This window comes from Hippopotamus amphibius, chromosome 4, assembly GCF_030028045.1.
Source record: "Hippopotamus amphibius kiboko isolate mHipAmp2 chromosome 4, mHipAmp2.hap2, whole genome shotgun sequence".
NCBI classification, from domain to species: Eukaryota; Metazoa; Chordata; class Mammalia; order Artiodactyla; family Hippopotamidae; genus Hippopotamus; species Hippopotamus amphibius.
The window spans coordinates 176,877,717-176,898,669 of record NC_080189.1 but is presented as its reverse complement, the minus strand read 5'-3'; the positions used below and the strand labels follow the sequence as shown (position 1 = coordinate 176,898,669).

Sequence of the window (20,953 nt, the reverse complement as noted above, 5' to 3'; positions counted from 1 at the left end):
AAAGGAGCATTCAGAATGTTTAAGAGGGAACAACACAAACAGAAACCCCACTGGAAATAAACTTGGAAAATCTGGAAACTGGAAAAGTAACACTTGCACATTGTTTTTAAGGACAGAAAGGCTCTCAATTTGCCCTGCCTTCTGCTTCTCCATTAGGACAGTGTCTACCAGCACCAACATGGCTGCTATATGCACTGGGCAAGTAGTACTTTTCCACTTCCTCAAGTGGGCCAGGGGATACTAAAGATAATGCAATAGAGAAACCATTATCAAAGCAAGATGACAAAAGATGAGATTACAATCTCAGAGGCCAAGAACCCAGAACTGGGGAGACAGACAAATGATGAGAATTAAGGAGCTCTCCACAGGCTTTTTACAAATGACAAGCTGATATTTTTCTACTTTGGGTATAAAATTAATATGTACTGATGGCTTGCCTACTAATCATGGGATGGTGAACTTGAAAAGGACATCAGAGGTCATTATCTCATTTCATGCAAAATACCTCTTCTCCTCTAAACCATATGACTCTCAGTTCTCCAAATCCATATATTTAACATATAGTTTATATATTTGTGTATGCAAAGTATTTTCCTTCTAATGATTTTTATTAGACCTCAACAGAATCACCCATTTTTAACTATCTTAAGGCAATTAACCTAAGAGGGATTTGATACTGATTAGAAAGAACATGTTTCTGCCAGTTTTCAGTTTCCCAGGGAGACACACATACATGCAGCCTTACCTTAGTGAAAGCTCGGTAACATAAGCCACACACCTCCACCAGGTAGGCCAAAGTGAAGACGGCATTCTGAATTACAAAGCTGAGCAGTTTTGAAAATGGTTCCAACAAACTCTGCAATGAGATTGGGGCCAAAAAAAAAAATCAATTGCTGATTCTTTCACAAAAAAGAAAGTATTAAAGTCTAATGATACTTTAACTAATGCGATCATTTAAAATCTGTTGCCAGGTGGCTACTGTAGCAACCCTGCTGGTCTAACAAGAACAGAACTGAATCTTCAATCAATGGCTCAAAGAGCATGATTTAATCATTTTATCACTCAAAAAAAAAATCTGTTTTTACCATGTGGCATCATTTATAAATCTACCTAACTCCAATCTTATCCTCATACCCACCCCCAGCAATCAAGACTCTGTGAGATTTCTGGTAGACTCTCCCACTCTGTTTCTCTGAATATTTAGCCATGTGTAAGTTCACCAGATCCAGCTCCTCTAGAAGCCTGTCATCCCAGTCAAGTAGCACAAACCACCCTTGCATGTAAGTACCAAAGCACCATTAGCTTAGATAAAACTCATCAGGACCCAGCTTCCTGCCAATGTTTACCAGGAAGGCATTGTCAATTTTGGTTTCCCCACCTGCATCTCACCCATAAAGGGTCAGTTTTAGATCTATATGCTTTCTTCAGTCATTTAGAAATATTTATTGAGCACCTACTATGTAACAGGCTTTTACATCGTTTATCTCACTTAAATTTCTTGTAACAATCCTGAGGAGACAGTATATTATAATAATTAATGATGTAAGCGCTAGAATTTCACACCAGTGTTTGCAAACGTTAGCTCTCTATGAGCTTGAATAAGTGATTTAACTTCTCTGGACTTAATTCTCTCCCCTGTAAAGTGAGCGTAATAATGATCTCCATCTCAATAGTGTTGTGAGAATTAAAGAAGATGATGGATGCAAAGCACGTGGCAACAATAAGCCTTCCATCGCTGTTAGCTATGAACTGCACCACAACTCTCTGAAGCTTTAATATCCCCATTCTGCAGCTGAGGCAGTTAAGTGGGCAAGCAACTTGTCTAAGGCCATACAGCTATTGAATGGAGTTCAAACTCAAATTCAGGGCAATTTTCCAGAGGGAGAATTGCTCTGTAGGGAAGACAGGATTTTAATTGGGCTCCAAAAGACTTCGATGCTGTGATTTCCACTACTTCTCAACCTCCATGGTCCTAACTCTCTGGATTATGAAAGTAATACATGCTCAATGTGCAAATGCAGGATCTGCAGAAAAGTACAGATAAGGAAATAAAAGTCACCCATATTCCCATCACCCAGTGATAACATTTTGATATATTTCTCTCTGTCATCATACACCAGTTTACTCAGTTGAAATCTTACACACATGATACTACATTTTGTTAAGATAATAACATACGAAATTTCTAATGCTATTTAATTCTTTATAAAGATCCACTTCAATGGCCATAGAAGTCAGATTTTATTATATATAACATCTCAATAAATATGTTTTTGCATGAAATTTGCATTTTCATTTTCTTCCTTAGAATAGAGTCCTAGAAAAAGAATGACTAAATCAAAGAATATGTGCATTTTTGGGGTCCTTTCTCCTTATGGATACAAAAATGAAGTCATTACATGTTAGCTGCCCCTGAGGATAGGAATTATGTTTGTTATTTGTATTATCCACAGAAACCATGCAGTGCTTTCCACACAGAAAATCTTAAAGATACTCTTTGAAACTACTGACACTATTGATTCAGTATTCTTTGCTTTGTATACATATTGTTGCTTGGAAACACTAATGATGGATGAAGGGGGATAGGATTATGTCTCTAATTGGTATATATACATCCTTATTGGTCAAGAAAAGAAACCTGAATTCAAACCTATATAGAAAGTTGCTCTTTTATCTAGCAAAGCAGCATGGTAATAGGGCGATATAGTACAACAGACAAACAAAAAGCCTGAAATCAAAGGACCTAGGTCCAAGTCTCAGATCTTCCACTAACCACCTATGTGACCTCGGCCAGGACACTTCATCTCTCTGAGCCTTTTTCCTTATCCATAAATGAGCACACTAGACCAAACAATCTCTCTGCAATCTTCCAGCATAAACCATGAATCTATGCAAGCACAGTTAAGGTAAAAAGTTACAGGGGATGTGCCTTCTTGGTATATTAACTAGTAGCTACAAGCCACTACAATACAAATTATTGCACTTCGCATATAATGCAGTCCGGAAATGGAGCCAGGAATACGAAAGTGAGTGAGACACAGGGCTGGACTTCATAAAGCTCACAGGCTCACTGGGGAGACTTCAGTACAATATAATTGCTAATATAGAGAGCTCTATCAAGTACTGTGGGATCTGACATAGGAGGAAGTTGCTATAGAGAATGTGAGCCTTTTTAAAATTGGAATGGAATCCAAATTCTCATCTTGAAGAATGAGAAGGGGTTCACTCTCCAACAAAGGTATAAAGCATTTCAGGCAAAGGAAATGGCCTAAGCAAAGGCAAGGAAGTATGAAATTAAAGAAGATTATAAATGTACAGCAATTAGCACAAGGCCTGCCATATGGTAAATGCTCAACAAACAGTGGCTGTTATTTTGAGGATGATGATTCTGAAAGTAAACAGGAAGCACGGGGATGCGGCTCATAGCCAAGACTAAACTGGAAAGGTAGGCTTGCCAGTTAACGAAGTGCCTTCTTGTATGCTCCATTAAGGCATTTGGACATTATCTTAAAAGAAGTGAGAAGCTATCAAAGATCTTAAGCAAGGAACCAGTATGATGAGATCTGTGTTTGGAAGCATCATCTAGTTCATAGAATTGAGGGTGAATTGGTGGACATGGCCCAGGACTAAGGGGACCAATGATACTGTGATCTATCAGAGTTCTCCATACTAGGCACTTTCAAAAGGTTGAAAGTGGCAACTAGAGATGATCATACGAAGTGAAGTAAGTCAGAGAGAGAAAGACAAATACCATATATCACTTATATGTGGAATCTAAAAGATGACACAAATGAACCTATCTATGAAACAGAATCAGGGACATAGAGAATAGACTGGTGGTTGCCAACGGTGGGGAGAGGGTTGGATTGGGAGTTTGGGATTAGCAGATGCAAACTGGTATACATAAAATGGATAAACAACAAGGTCCTACTGCATAGCACAGGGAACTACATTCAATATCCTGCAATAAACCATAATGGAAAAGAATATGAAAAAGACTATATGTATATGTGTAACTGAATCACTTTGCTGTACAGCAGTGATTAATACAGCATTGTAATTCAACTATACTTCACTAAAAAATAAATTTAAAAAAAGGTTGAAAGTGAAGCATTCAGTATGCGATAACTATTTCTTCAGTATTGCTACACGTCTGTCTTTTTAGGTTAAAAAATAACTGAATAACCAATTGGTTATGTTTTTCTGAAACATACGTACCCTTGTGGCATTGGTTGAGGGTATCTTCAAGAGGCAAATCATAATTCTCAAACTGGAATCTAATGAACACTGTGAAGAACCACAAAAAAAGTAAAAGTCAGTACTCTTCTTAATATATATTTTGCTTCATAAATTTCCCCTAAGCATTTATTTTAGGAAAAAACTCTGAAATATACCTGCTGCCTTGCAGTTTTCCCTGCCATATATTCATGTTGAAAAAATAATTCTTAGCTTTAAAAAGTTTAATTAAAGTGTTAAACAATTAAATAATATTCATTGATATTAAATGTGTCCAGTTCTAAAGAGGTCTATGAATTTGTGAAAGGCCATGTTGAAAAAAAAAAACCCTACTTAGATCAATTTAAAACCATTAGGCTTATTAGTCCAAATAAAGAACATTTCATCTGTCCTTTCTCTGCTATGAAAAGAAACAACAAAAACCTAAGAAAAAGCAGTCAAATGTCTACAAGAGAAAATTATGCCTCACAAATCAAGGAGTGTATTTTGGCACAATTCCACACCAAAATGTACTTTTTAAATAATGTGCAACTGAGTTTGGGGAAAAATGTTACAGCAAGAATAATCAATGATATTACTTAACATGGTTAAATATATCAAAATAGCAGGTTACAGTGAAATCTCTGCAGCTGTGTACAATATTAACCTCTTTATGACAGTGCAAATGAAGCCAGTGGTTCTCCAAGTATGATCCCTGGACCAGAAGCACCTCTATTACCTGGAAACTAAATGGAATGCAAATCCTCAGGTCGTACCTCTACTGAACCAGAAGTTCTCAGAATAAGGCCCAGAAATCAGATTTTCAGCAAGTCCTTCAGGGACTTGATACACACTGAAATTTGAAATCCACCTCTCTAAATTAATGAAAGCAAACTACAGAAGGTCGTTCAATGGCTTATTATTTTCCCCAGAGGTTCAATACAAAGCATAGGATGATCAGAGGCAGTTCCCAGATAGAATCCAGCAGAGCAAGTTTTTAGATAAATTCCGAAAGCATTTCACAAGTCCCTTCTAAGGGAACTATTGGTCTATTTAATCTGCTCAATACCCATAGGAGTTGATGTGACATTTACATTACTTTAAACCAGGGGCTGAAAACCAGCTGCTCATCAGGCCCCCATAGTGACCTATGAAGGAAGTCAGGAAATATCTTGGAAAACATGGGGAGATCAGCAACACGAGAACTACATTCTCAAATAACAATCGGCTGGAGTAGAGCAGTTGCTGACTCCACTAGAAAGGACTGGGGCATTCCAGTCCTCAAGGGTCTCAACCCTCATCTTATCTCACTCCACTCCACTCATTAACCTTGCAGTCAGGGTCCCTTTGGGCAAGGCTGATTATTACAAATTAGGCTGACCAACTGTTTCCAGCTGGCAATACTTCCAACTGTAATCCATGTTCAAGTTAAATATTTTGATTGTAACACCAGCCTAAAGGCATTTGCATTTGCCATGCCTGCCCCACGCCATCTCTAAAAGTGTGTGGCTCCTATGCAGTGAATGGCCCTGACTGGCTCTGCTTCTAGGTAGGGTCCATGGGGTCGTGTTAAAACGCGTGCACTCTGTTGGTGGGAATGTAAATTGATACAGCCCCTGTGGAAAACAGTATGGAGGTTCCTTAAAAAACTAAAAATAGAGCTACCATATGACCCAGCAATCCCACTACTGGGCATATACCCACAGAAAACCATAATCCAAAAAGATACATGTACCACAATGTTCACTGCAGCACTATTTACAATAGCCAGGTCATGGAAGCAACCTAAATGCCCATCAACAGATGAATGGATAAAGATGTGGCACATATATACAATGGAATATTCCTCAGCCATCAAAAGGAATGAAATTGAATTATTTGTAGTGAGGTAGATGGACCTAGAGTCGGTCATACAGAGCGAAGTAAGTCAGAAAGAGAAAAACAAATACTGTATGGTAACTCATATATATGGAATGTAAAAAATGGTACTGATAAACCCAGTGACAGGGCAAGAATAAAGATGCAGATGTAGAGAACGGACTTGAGGACACGGGGTAGGGGGAGAAGGGGAAGCTGGGACAAAGTGAGAGAGTAGCATTGACATACATATACTACCAAATGTAAAATAGATAGCTAGTGGGAAGCTGCTGCATAACACAGGGAGATCAACTCGATGATGGGTGATGACAGAGGGCTGGGATAGGGAAGGTGGGAAGGAGTCTGTGGTAGGGAGGGAATACTGGGACGTAAGTATAAATACAGCTGATTCACTTTCTTGTACAGCAGAAACTGGTGAAACAGTGTAAAGCAATTATACTCCAATAAAGAGTTTAAAAAAATGCGTGCAATTGATTTCTTAAGTGTATATGTACAATAACTATATACATACATGGCTTCAAAGTACTAATCCTCTTAGCTTGGATTTATTCAATTACTCCAGAGTTCTGGATAGACAAGGATCAGAGAGTGTGAGAGATGGTAAAGATCTCAGTATTCCCACTTCTCACAGTAATTTCAAACTCAAAAAAAGCTCAGCAACACCCCAAACTAAGGGTCCCTGAATTATTATCCTTACAGCCCTTATTTGGGGGTCATATTTTCCAAATCTGCCAATTTGGAAAAAGGTATTATCAGAGGTGGTTGGGTTTTTTTTAAAACATTTTACATGTATATAATCCTCATTTCAGACGTGGTGCTGCCAACATATAACGTCACTAGGCAGATCAAGAAGTAATTCATTTTGTTGCAAGTTGAATACTTTTATCTGTGATCTGGATAAAGCACATAAAGCTTGTGGAACCAATGAGGTTCAAAAATACAGTGATGGCCACTACCAGCTACCTCCTCTCTCCCTGCTATATACCTGAATGCCTCTAATTCACCCTTGTTCTAGAAGGACTCTAGGAGTCTGCTAATGAAAGGACACTGGATTGGGGGTCACAAGACTTGAGTTCTCATCTTTACACTGGCCACTATCTCTCTGAATTTGCAGTTCTCCTTCTGCAAAGTGGGAACATTGGAAAGGATGGCTTTTATAGGTCTCTTCCAGTTTTAACAATATAGGATTCTGTTTTAGCATTTAATGGGCTCATGTTGAAAATGTTCCTTAGGCTACCAGATTTCCAGCTAGGTAATTTTGTGTGTATTCTTGGAGGGTGGTATGGCGTCGGGCAAGGGAGGAGGGGGTGGTGGGGGGAGGGGGTGAAAACAGTCAAATAGAAATACCATCTTGGTCTTGCGAGTACGTTATTCACAAGCACAAAAGCAATCACGTCCCTGTAGATAATGCTCTAAAGTTGAAGTTCCACATTATTTGTCTGGTCTCCTTTTAGATGAAACTATTTATTTACGTATGTATTTAATTATCTAGAAATTTGAGAAAAATTTCTAGAGAAACACAATCTATTAATGTCTTTCTGACCTTTTTTTTTTTTTAATCAACTGGAAACATGAAATCACTAAGTCAAAATGCCCACTGCATACTGTCATTCTGTAACATTTGGAGAGAAAACCTAAACAGCACTCTCTGCTCAGTGGCTAACAGAGATGCCTTATAGCCCTTTGTGAAACTCTAAATCACCCAAGACCCAGACGGTTTGCAAACGGTAAGGAAGTTAATTTAAAATGAAATCCTGGGTTCAGCTTACCTTCAGAGGCAAAACACAAGGCAGCTTGGCGAAAAATGTCTGAAACTGGTTGCTGATTGTGGTCCAGAGGCTGCTGGGAGAATCCATGGGCAAAGCTTCCATGAAGGTAGCAATGTTTTCCAAACAGCGTATCATAGCACCCCCTGCTGGTAAATTCTTTTTGTTATTTAGACCCTAAAAACACAAAAGCATAGGCAATCAACTGCTGACACAGTGTGGGAGTTCATACAGCTATTTGGTGAAGATCAGTTTTTTAAAATCATATATTCATGCTATAAATATGCGTTGTGTGCCTACCATACAGACTAATCATAACTGGCGGGAGTACAGAGAAAAACTGACACATCCACACAAACTTGAGGGGAAATCTGTGATCTTGGACTCAGAGAGAAAAGGTGAAATATGAGCAGGAAATTAGAAACATCTTTTAAGGATCTACAACTGGCGTGGTTAGATGTTAAGAAGACACAGTGAATGATGCTCACTGGAAACTCCATCAGCCGAAGACAGAATGACTACTATAGGAACAGCAAAGTCCCTACGGCAATCTGCCAACCCTCCAAGCTAACTGAAAGAGCTAATAAGCAGAAGATGGGAGACAGACTGCAAGTAAAATGATACGACAAATAAGCCACAGAAGTGAGAACTGACTTTAAGTCTTCCAATACAGAAAATAAGCAGACCTTGAACTCAGATCTCACGATGCAACAAACAAGCTGTGAAGCTGAAATTGGAATCCAAATCTCGAAATAGAATGCACATAGCTCTATGCACCACACATTTTGAAAGCTGGCGAGTTTTGTGGAAGTAAGTGCTCCACGCCTGGCATCCACCTCTTAGTAGAGGGGTCCAGAAGCTTTAAGTAAATAGTAAGTCCACCCTAAATAGCAGTATCTAACTGACACTATTCTGTGCGTTGGCAATTTTTATTTTTTTCATTTTAAATTACTTAAAATTTAATCTGACACAAAGTTTAGTATTTAAATTAAGTGACTTCCTCAGCAGCGCTTTCGGCAGGGGCTTAGAGTGTCGACAAAGCAAACCTACCTCCAAGAGCTGACTGAGAGCAGCAATAGAGCTCAGCTCGTTGAAGTCCATCAGAGACGTGGCCAAGGTCCGTAAAAAAGTCCCATCTGGAAAGTCAACAGTCAGATTTAGTAGCGTTCGGGTTTCAGCGACTAGCCACATCTATGGTGTCTGGACTCCCCACGGATGAATTACCTTTGATAGTGCTCTGGAACAGCTGCGGGAGGATGCCGTTGGGAGCCAGTTGATGGAAGATACAGCGCAGGAACTGCTTGGCCACCCCCGCTGCATTGCCAGGGACCAGCATGCTGGGGTTGAACGGGGAGAGAAAAGACAAGGAATCCTGGAGCAACCAGCGTGAGTGCAGGTATTTACTTATTTATTCACGTACACATCAGTCCTCTTGTGGAACATCCCGCTGTCATTTTCCTTAGTAAGATGAAATATTCTAGTCACATGGAATCGCTGTTAACAATAAGTTTTCAGAAAGAGGGAACCAGGTAATGGCAGCGTTGGTCTCAGACTAATTCTGGCCACCCCACTGTATCAATGAGGGTTCCCAGAGAGAAAAGGTAACCTACGAAGGCTGCAAGTCCAGAGAATGGCAGAGTCGGGACTAGAATCCAGGATGGGGATTCTCAGCAAGATCCTCCCAGGAAGTGTCATTGGCTAAGAGAGAAAGCTCCTCTGAGGGAAAACGCAGGGAGGGAGATCCTCATTCCTATCGGAAGATCTGGGAAGTTTTCTTGGGGCATCTGAACTGGTACTTGTAAAAAGGTTAGCACTTTGATATGTGCAGTTTTCCCCTTTGCCTCTGCACCACCTCTGCATGTCAGAACAGGGAGCCAAGAGATGATTATGTGGCCTTTCCCCTTAGACCGAAGTATCAGAAAGGACATTCCCAGAGGTGACTGTGGCTGAGTTGCTGAAATGAAGAAGAGGGAGCTCAAAGAGCCCAAATGGATAACCAGTAACCAGTAAAAAGTCCCTCTTATCTAATTGTTTCTTTCTGCCTTGTCTATCCTGATATGCTGGTTCAAACTTATAGGTCAAAAATGTTCTTCAGGAAGAAATGATAGCACACTCTCACAAACTCTTTCAAGACTTAGAGAAGGAGGGAACCCTTCCCAGTTTATTTTATGAGGCTAGCATAGCCCTAAAACTAAAATCAGATAAAGCATTACAAATAAAACAAAATAAAACAAAACAAAAACCAAAAGAAGGAACAGAAAAGAAGTGAAAAGAAAAAGAACAGACCATTGATCCTCATGGACATTGAATCCAACGATAGGTAAAAAGAATGATTGATCATGACCAAGTAGAGTTTATCCCAGGAGTGTAAGAATGACTTAATATTCAAAACCCAATCAATGGAATTCAGTATCTTAAAGAATAAAGGGCAAAAACCATACAATTATTTCAATAGATAACAGAAAGTGCAACTGATAAAATTCAACATGCATTTATGATAAAAACTCTCAGCAAACTAGAAACAGAAGGAAACATCCTCAGTCTGGTAAAGGGCACCTATGAAAACCTATAGCAAACATAATTAACGGTGAGAGATTAAATGCTTTTCTTGTAAGAGCAAAAGAACAAGGCAAGGATGCTCATTCACATCTTTAGTATTATACTGGAGGTCCTAGCCATTGCAATAGGGTAACAAAAAAACAAAAGGCATAAAAATCAGAAAGAGGTAAAACTGTCACTATTTACAGATGATATAATTTTTTACATACAAGTGCCTTTACATTCTAAGGAATCTAAAAAGCAGCTACTACAACTAATAAGTGAAATTAGTTGCTTACATTACATTTTTGTATTAATACAAAAAATCATATATTTGTATATCAGCAGCAAAAAGTTGGAAAATGAAAATTTTAAAAATTCCATTTACATTGGCATTAAAAAAAAAGTTCCTGGGAATAAATTCAACAAAAGTTATGCAAGATCTCTTCACTGAAAACCACAAAACATTGCTGAGAGAAACAAAGACCAAATGAAGTGAGAATATAGACCATGTTTATGAATCGAAAGGCAATATTTTTATGATGTCATTTATCCCCAAACTGACTTATAGTTTGAATACAGTCCCAGCAGGATTTTCCCCCTGAATTGAGAAGCTTAGCCTAAAATTCATATGGAAATATAAAGAATCTAGAATATCCAAGTCAACCATCTCAAAAAGGATGACCAAAGTTGGAGGATTCATGCTGACTTCAAGACTTACTATATGGCTATAGTAATCAAGACAGTGTGGTGGGGGCTTCCTAGGTGGTGCAGTGGTTAAGAATCCTCCTGCCAATGCAGGGGACACGGGTTCAAGCCCTGCTCCAGGAAGATCCCACATGCCGTGGGGCAACTAAGCCCATGTGCCACAACTACTGAGCCTGCACTTCAGAGCCCATGAGCCACAACTGTTGAGCCCATGTGCTGCAACTACTGAAGCCCACGCGCCTAGAGCCCGTGCTCCGCAACAAGAGAAGCCACAGCAATGAGGAGCCCGTGCACCACAACGAAGAGTAGCCCCCGCTCACCGCAGCTAAAGAAAGCCCTCACAGAGCAAAAAAGACCCAACATGACCAATAGAATAAATAAATTAATTAATTAATTTAAAAAAAAAAGACAGTGTGGTGACAGTGTAAGCCTCAGCATATAGGTCACTGAAACTGGATCGAGAGCCTGGAAACAGATTGGCCCTAATATGGTTATTTGATTTTAACAGACACCAAAGCGATCCAATGGGGAAAGGGAAAGTCTTTTTTTTTTCCCCCAGTGGTGCTGAAATAACTAGCATCTACATGGATAAAAAGGAACTTCAACCCCTAGGTACAACCATATGTAAAAATTAGAGATGGATCATATAAATACTAAATATAAATGCTAAAACCATAAAACTTTTAGAGGAAAACTTTGGAGAATACATTGTTGACTTGAGGATAGGCAAAGGTGCCTTAGACAAACAACAGGAAGGAATAATCATAAATTGTTTTAAAATTTTAAAACATTAGACTTCATCTAAATTAAAAACTTCTATTAAAACAGACCATTAAGAAAAGAAGTAGGTAAGCCCCAGACTGGTGAAAATATTCTCAAAATATATTTTGTATAGGACTGGTATCCATGATATATAAAGAAGTTCTATAATTCAATAATAAAAAGATAGCAGTTAACAGTGTAACAACCCAGCTAAAAACGTGCAAAAGATTTGAACTTCACAAAAGAAGATATACAGAGAGTCTTGAAGAGCACATGAAAAAATACTCAACAGCATTTGTCATCAGGGAAATACAAATTAAAACTATAATGAAATACCCACTAGAATGGCTAAAGTTAAAAAGACCAACACCACCAAATTTTGACAAGGAGTGCAACCTAAAGTCTCATACATGGTGGGAATACAAATGGCACAGCCATTCCTAGAGAAGTTCTGGTTACTATCTTATAAAATCAAACATACACCTATCCTGTAACCCAACAATTCCGTTCCTAGGTATTTGCCTCAGAGAAATAAAGACATTTGTTTACAAATAGGCTTGTATAAAAATGTTCACAATAGCTTTATTTATTATAGCCCCAAATTGGAAACAACGCAAATGCTCATCAATAGGAAAATAAGCAATCAATGAGATGCTACTCAGCTCTGAGAAAGAAACCAACTATTGACACATGAATCAAAATGGGTGAGTCTCAAAAACATTATGCTGAGTAAAAGGACCAGACACAAAAGAGCACATACAGTAGGATTCCACTTATCTGAAGCTCGATGGTGGAAAAAAAATCAAGATAGTGTTTGCCTCTGTGGGAGTGGAGACTGACTGGGAAGGTGCATGAGGGAACTTTCTGTATCTTGATGGTGATGGTAATGTATCTTGACAGGAGTTTGGGCTATGTAGGTGTATGCATGTATCAAAACTCAGTGAATGAATGTAGACTTAAGATATGTATACCTTCTTGCATGTAAATTTTGCATCAAAAGAAAAAACCATAAGCAAAAATTGAACTTTAGTTAATGGTAAGTTTGCTAAAGAATATGGGGCGGGGAGTACGCTAACCTAAAATTTACTCTGAAATGCATCCAGAAATAAGGTGGATTGATGCACAAGTAGATGGATGGTTGGATATGTTATAAAACAAGTAAAATGTTCATTGTAGAATCTAAGTGATGGGTATGTGAGTGTTTTCTATAAAATTCTTTCCACTTTTCAGTACATTTAAAATTTTTCATAATAAAACGTTAGGGAAAAGAACTATGATTAAATAGAGCATAAAAAAGAAAAGCAAAACATCCCTAAAGCCAAAAGTTATAGAAGTGCAATAACACACTACCATCTCATGTTTGTAGGACCTGCTACAGTTGTGCTGTCACATATACGCTATCACTTGTACCTTAAAGCAAATACCCCTGTGTCATAGGTAGAAGGTATACTAGCATTCCTCTTTTATAGATGAGAAAAGTAATGCAGAGAGATACACGTGCCCAAAGTCACACATGGCATCCATTCCTGCTCCTCTGGTCCTTTGTAACCACTTTCTAATGTGTTAAACATACAGATACACACACACACACACACACACACACACACACACACACACACCCCTACCTCGCTGCTTAAAAATCCATCAATGGCTTCCCACTGCTGCTAGAAGGAAGTCTGAACTATTTAACGTGGCTTAAAACCATGTGTAATCTGACAAGCCAGTCTCAGCAAGAGCTTGCATCTCTGTGCTACAGCCACGCTGGCATGTTCATAGTTCCTCCTCCTTTACCTCCTCAAGATCTTTGCATAGGTCTTTCCCCATAACTATTTGCATAGTTAAACCCAATTCATTTTTTTCAGATCTTAGTTTAAACATCTCTTCTTAAGGGAAGCCCTTCCCTCCGTCTCCCCTCCTTTACCGCTACCCAGACTAGATCAGGTCTGCCTGTTATACACCCACTCATCTCTCATCGAGGCTTGCCCATCTTACTAAATGGTACATCCATTCACCCAACTGTTCAGACCAAAACCTGGGAGTCATTCTTGCCTCCTCTTTCTCTCACCCTTAACATCCAATCTATCAGCAAATTCTGTTGGCTCCCTTTTCAAAACGTTTCCTGAGTATATCCTTAATGTGACCACTTTTCACTACCTTCAACCAAGCTTTCGGTTGGTTCAAGGTAGTGCAAAGGTCTCCTGCACCACTGAAATGGTCGCCAAACTGATTTCCCTGCTTCCAGTCTTGACCGATTTTCAACACAGAAGCCAGAGTGATCCTTTCAAAACACAGTCGTCGTGTTGATCCTCACGTCCCGTTTCACTCAGTACCCGCTGAGTTCCTCACCTTGACCTAGGGGCCTCTAGCTGGCCTGGCCTCCCCAGCCCTCCTCTCCCATCTCCTACCCCTCTCTTCCATGCTCACTCTGCCCCAGCAACATCAGGCTTGTTCCCCCAAATACAAGAGGCATTTTCCTGACTTAAGGCCTTTACACTTGCTGTTTCCTCTGCCTGAAACCTTCTTTCTACAAACTGCTGTGTGGATCACTCTCCCACTTTCTTAGGTTTCGTTCAAATACCACTTCCTCAGAGAGACTGTTACATCTAAAATACCACCTCTGGTCACTGTCTATCCCTCTGGGCTTTCTTGATCATTTTTACAGTACTTAGCATTAAATGATATTGAATTATCAGGTGTTTTTTTTGTTTGTTTGTTAATTAGCTTATTGCTGCCTCCTCAACCAGAATACAAGCTCCATGAGAGCCAGGATTTGCTGTTTTGTTAACTATTGTATCCTCAGTTCCCAGTGGTCACTCCATAAACACTTGTGGAATAAATGAATGTTATACAAGTCTTACTTTACTTTTTGTTCATAGCATTTAGTACTGTTTACAATTATCATCTTATGCAAATATTTTACTCATGTTGGCCTCCCAGATAGACTTTAAGCCCTTTGAGGCGGGAATCACGTCAGTTTTGCCCCTAGTTGAAACCTAAGTATCTAGCACAGTGCCTGATACAGAGTGGGGTTAAAAGTATTTGCTGACTGAGGGACTTCCCTGGCAATCCAGTGGTTAAGACTTCGTCTTCCAATACAGGGGGTGTGGGTTCGATCCCTGGTCAAGGAGCTAAGAGCCCACATACCTCGCGGCCAAAAAAACCAAAACAAAAAACAGAAGCGATAATGTAATACATTCAATAAAGGCTTTAAAAATGGTCCATGACAAAAGAAATCTTAAAAAAAAATTTTTTTTTAAAAAGTCTTTACTGAAATGAGTGAATGCAGGAGTGAATAAATGAAGGCATGAACAGAAAATGAACGCGAGCTCTCTGGAGCTGCAACTGAACCTGATGACATTCTCCCTTGGTAAACACTCTAGTGTTTTAGAAATGGATGGACATGCACAGGGGACAAAAAGAAAGTGAGATTTGGACTCATTTTAGGATCTTACCTTTCTGCTTGATTAGAAAAAGTTGTGCTGGACGCCAACCTAGGAAATAAAGGAAACAGAGTCACATGAGTATCTCAGGTTTTCATGATGAAATGCATGAGTGCTGTATGCCGTACTGCAGCTCCCATTTAGTGGGGGACATGTAAAACCACTGACAATTCCCTTGACCAGGTCAATCTCCAGGGTTCAGCTTAATCCAGTTTCTGAAATCTGTGTTCTGCATCAAGTTAGATACTTCCACGGTGATGCACACCGTTGAGTTAGTTGAATATTACCCAGCCAATCTACAAACATGTCCTTTGCAGCCAGGTTAGACAGATATCAGAACAGTATTTGACCCAGTCCATCCCCATATTAACTCAACTCAAACTTCATTTCTTTGTATACAACCTCTGAAACCTGACCACCAACCACAAACTGTAAAAGCTTCTATAAGATAGTAAAATAGGTAATAGGGGTATTTGTCAGCTAATTGTTGGGTTGAAATGACATATTGAGAAGAGAAATGTACTAGGTCAAGTAATCAATATACAACATGTAATTTTTGAAAAACGTAGTCATGTGGTTCTATATGCATGGAAATATTCTAGATGTAAAGAAAGAAAAGTAATGTACTAAATTGGTGGGTTTAGAAGAACATGTCTTGATCAGGAAGATATTGAAGAAACAAACAAGAAGAATGCTAAATATTTATTTACTTAAGACCACAACACTGAATCAAGTCAAGAATGCATCTGGACAGGAAAAGCGGGTCCAGCACCAGTAACACCAGGCACCACTCCCAGTTGCTTTGGTTACAGGCCATCTCATGCTAGTTACACTGCAATGAACAGAGAAGCATTGGCAAGTGAAATAAACAGTAATTAAGGGTGCAGCCAAAGTGATCTTGAAGGCTGCATCTAGAAAAAGGGGTGGGTAAATTTTAAGAGGGATCTAAGTAGACAGCAAAATACGAAATCATATGGAAAGGCTTGGGTGATCAATGAAAGAGGGGCTGAACTTACATACTCTTAGAACATGCTGAAAATAGTCCCTGTGGGGCTAGAATAAATAAACAGGTGTTTGTAAATCCACATTACCTCACCTGGAACTGAGCTATGCAAGGAAACCCTGAATCAGGTGACTACTGAATCTGCTTGGTAGGTTTGGTTGCTAACAATTGGGCAGCTTGCTTTAATGGTCTCCCTGTCTCTTGCTAGTCTGCCCAAAGGAGGTAGAGATTTAAAGATTTGTATATGTAAGTTTGTAAAAATGTATCTGCTACTATTTTTCCTTTGCTTCTCTTCAAAGCTTGTTTGTTTCCATCCTAACAGTTGGATATGCTTAAACATGGTTTATTCTCCCTTATGTTAAAACAAAATAAAAACCCCTCTACCTATCTATTATAACTTAAATCTGCTATTTCATGGAGACGGTAACAGACAAACAATAATTCTGTCTGTTCTAAAAATGAAAGGTATTAATAGTAGGAATTGAGACCTTGCATTAATAAAAACTTTCAATTTCACAAGTATTGCTGATAGCTGGTATAACATTTATTCCACTTTTTTTATGATTAGGTTAAAATCAAGCACTTAATTCATCCTTTCTTCTCTCTCCATCTCTCTGTGTTCATCCCTTACTTTGCACATTGGCTATTTCTAAGTATTAGAGGTGGAACAGTTGTACCATGTCTGACTATATACTCCTAAGGATATACAAACCTAAGGATACTATAGATAAATTTGGGGAAGGGGGATAAGGGAGTCACATACTTCTGGGGTTGAGGGATTTATTAATGCTTCCCTGTTTGTCTCTAGCTTGAAATCATCATTTTTTTCATTAAAAAGACTAAATTTTAGCTCCATTAAGATTCACCCTTTTTCCTCCAAGCTTGAAAAGAAACAGGATATTTGTATAGTTGCAAAGTATCTTCCTCCAAATACCTATAATCTCAAAGGGAGAAAGAGTAACTTCACAGTGTGGCAACTAAGCAGAAACCACCTTAACCAAGTAATCATGGTAATGTCACCAATAAAAAGACAGTAGACACCTTGTTACCTCTGGTACAATGCACTGGGAAGGACATGCCACTTGTGTGGCAATCTTTCCAAAAAATGCGTTCGCTCAATCTAATCATGAGAAAACACGAGACAAACTCAAATTGAGACATTCTACAAAATATCTAACCATGACTCTTCAAAGTGTCAAGGTCATGAAAGACAAGAAAGAATTGAGGAACCATCACAAATCAGAAGAGACTAAGGAGACACAATGACTAAACGCAATATGGAATTCTGGAAGGAATCACCGAACAACCAAAGGATGTTGGTGGGAAAACTGGTGAAATTCTAATAAGGTATGCAGTTAGTAACAGTGCCATGTTAACATTAATTGCTTGGTTTTGATCATTGTACTATGGTTATACAAGACCTTAACATTAAAGGTATATGGAAACTCTCAAAAGAAAAAAATTCATTCTCTTTCCTCTGTCAAATACCAGGAATTTGCAGAATCCAGTTTTTTTCCTCCAACCTCCTCCCTAGAGACCTTTCCTAAGAAATCATTTCCGTCCTGACCTCCCATAGCAGTTGCCACACATACCATTCATTACAGCTCTTAATCATGTCCCATTTTGTATGGCTACTCAGTTATTCCACATATCACTGTCCTCTTCAGCAACTAAACCACAAAGCACTTGAGGGCAAGAGCTAGGTCTAATGCCCGAAGCCTAAAGCACCTAGCTCTGTGCTAGCACAGACTGGAAACAATACATTCACATGGAATTTAACTCTGTCCTCTCCTATAGGTTGTGCATGCTGAGACTACAATTTGTACTGAATCTGAACTTTACCTATGTCCATGAAATACATCACTTTTCTCCTAATGTCCTATCTACTAAATGGTATTTTCTTAACATGAAAATTCTCAAAGCAGCTAAGTTTTAATCAGTCAGGATGAAGGCTCTGTTCCAAAAGTGTGTGCACCCTTCCTTTTTCTGAGTCAAAAGTATAAAACTACTATATTTCCATTTATCCTTTCACATGACAATGCCACAAGCTACATAATTAAGTAAGCCACCCTAAGATTACAAAGTGCATAGAGAATCCATCTTAAAACAGGTAAAGAGAGGGACTTCCTTGGTGGTGCACTGGTTAGGATTCCATGCTCCCAATGCAGAGGGCCTGGGTTCGATCCCAGGTCAGGGACTACATCCCACAGCTAAGAGTTCGCATGTCACAACTAAGGAGCCTGCCTGCTGCAACTAAGAACCGGCACAACCAAATATATAAATAAATAAATTTAAAAAAAAGAAAAAACAGGTAAAGAGAGAATAATAATATCTAAAAGTTACAAAGTGTTTAGTGTGAAGTATGCACAGTTCTGAGCACTATGACATACATTGGCTCACATCGTATTTAACAGAGAACAACAAACAGTAGGGTTTTCTTAATGCAGTTTCCTCTAGCTCTGTTCTGACATTGTGACCCATGACCCTACACGGCTGCGGAATTCAACCAAAAGTTTGGTCCATTCAGTTTGTGAAATTAGTCTGAGTTGGTCACACAAATATCAAGCATTTGTAAGGTTTACGAAATGTTTCACTTTTGGACTGGTAGGTTTTATTTCAGGATACAGATGGAGTAAGGCTCCTCCCTAGCAAACAAAACAGAAGCTAACATTCACCTTCCCACAGATTGCATGATATCCAGCAACAAAGGGGCTGCCAAGTCTGGGCTTAAGTGGATGAATGTGGAGAGGACCACAATGGCCAGCCCAAGGGTTTCCTCATCGTACTCTTCAAGAATGGCCCCACAGTCATGGCATCTGCAAAGAAAACAGAGGGATGCTTTCCATGAAAGCCGACAATGGTTTCAAGGTGTAAGTGCATACAGTCATTTTGGTGAGTCTTGGAAAAGTCCCCAAAAGGAGGTCAGTGGTCCCACTCTAGCAATAAATAGGAAACTCCAGCACCACATCACCTTAGACACAGAAATAGCACACACACGGCAGAGATCAGGAAGGTTCCTCTGATCACTGAAATTGGTCTCTGAACTCCTAAGTATCTGGTCTACACACAAATTATTGCTCCCTTTTACAAGGAGCGCCACCTGGACTAATAGTTTGAAGCTTCTGGTTGAGGAATTTTATGCACATGAAATTATTGCTAGGGATAGTCACTAACTAGATTTTTTTTTTTATTTGTTGAAATTAAAAGTGAAAAATGTCTAGACACAAATGGAAGCCTTCCCAAGCTTTCAGATTTAAAAACATCCTATTTGTGGATGAGAGACAGAATTGTCCAGTCAATAGAACCCTGTAGAAAGCCCTCACTCGAATCAGTTTTAGGAACTCACCACCCCCACTGAGGGCAATCTGTAAAAACACAATGGCCCCTGCTCTCAAGTAACCTCCAACTTATTGCTCTTTGTAGTATCTATCGTGGGTGCAATTTACGTCATCTCAACCAAAGCAGAGCTCTTCTTTTCAGCTGCAGCTGGGCAGCTTTATAAAACGAAGGGAAGTCTACTGGGAAAAGCAAGGGAACCAGAGCTATGATGGGTACTGTGACCTTTCCATCTGAAAACTTCCTAATATACATATATATCATTCCTTACAAATTGACTTTTTTAATATATAAAAGTCACATTTGTAACTAAAAAAGAAGATAAATGGAGTATACACGAAGGCAACTGGGAAGACAATTAAGAAAGATTGAGACTTGGAGGAGGACACAAAACGAGGAAATTATACCAAAGAAGGAGCTAAGGAGAGGCCTCCACAAGCAACTAGGTGCTCCCCACGTGGACACTGTAGAGCTGGTGTTCAAGACAGGCCCTTCACTTCTTCAGTAATGATGGCCAGCTGTGGCCAGCTGCGTGGATCCTCACGCCAGGCCCTCCCACCTCACCTTCCTCTCCCTTTATCACAAGCCTACTTAATTTGTCACTTGGGTCACCTTTACCAGGAAGCCTCCCAGGCCTGAGGCATCTCTCCAAACTTGAAACTGTACAAGTCTTATTTCTTACCACACTCACTGAATAGCATTTATGTGCCAGGTAATGTATAGAGAGCTCAGAGTATAAAATACAGAAGAAAGGGTCCTAGTCCCTAAGGAACTCAAAGTCTATTACGGAACATGCATGTATAAACAACTAAATAATTAAAATACAATGTGTGGACTTCCCTGGTGGCACAGTGGTTAAGAATCTGCCTGCCAATGCAGGGGACACAGGTTCGATCCCTGGGCCAGGATGCTACATGCCAAGGAGCAACTAAGCCTATGTGCCACAACTATGGAGCCTGCTCTCTAGAGCCCTCAAGCTGCAACTACTGAGCCTGCGGGCTGCAACTACTGAGCCTGCGGGCTGCAACTACTGAAGCCTGTGTGCCTAGAGCCAGTGCTCCACAACAAGAGAAGCCACCGCAATGAGAAGCCAGTGCACCACAATGAAGAGTAGGCCCTGCTCACCGCAACTAGAGAAAACCCACATGCAGCAACAAAGACACAATGCAGCTGAAAAGAAAAAAGAAAAGAAAATACAATGTGCTAAGTGGTAGAATAGAGAGATGAATCAAATACTATAGAAACCTGGAGAATGGCATGATGCATTCTGCCTTGTGAAATCAGGGAAACTGCCTTAGGCTGGGTTT

At 39.5% G+C, this 20,953-nt stretch overlaps 1 protein-coding gene across 3 annotated transcripts in view; it reads right to left on the bottom strand.

Annotated features, from left to right (window-relative positions):
- The window catches only part of UNC79 (unc-79 homolog, NALCN channel complex subunit), a 201,067-nt gene that overhangs the window by 38,814 nt on the left and 141,300 nt on the right, over positions 1–20,953 (bottom strand). For all 3 annotated transcript variants that reach the window (XM_057732406.1, XM_057732407.1, XM_057732408.1), the window contains 7 exons: positions 18,986–19,126; positions 15,320–15,358; positions 9,084–9,196; positions 8,910–8,995; positions 7,863–8,036; positions 4,219–4,287; positions 746–856 (listed from right to left, as the gene is read on the bottom strand). In XM_057732406.1, coding sequence (XP_057588389.1) covers positions 746–856; positions 4,219–4,287; positions 7,863–8,036; positions 8,910–8,995; positions 9,084–9,196; positions 15,320–15,358; positions 18,986–19,126 — 733 coding nt within the window. The remainder of the gene's footprint in view (positions 1–745; positions 857–4,218; positions 4,288–7,862; positions 8,037–8,909; positions 8,996–9,083; positions 9,197–15,319; positions 15,359–18,985; positions 19,127–20,953) is intronic.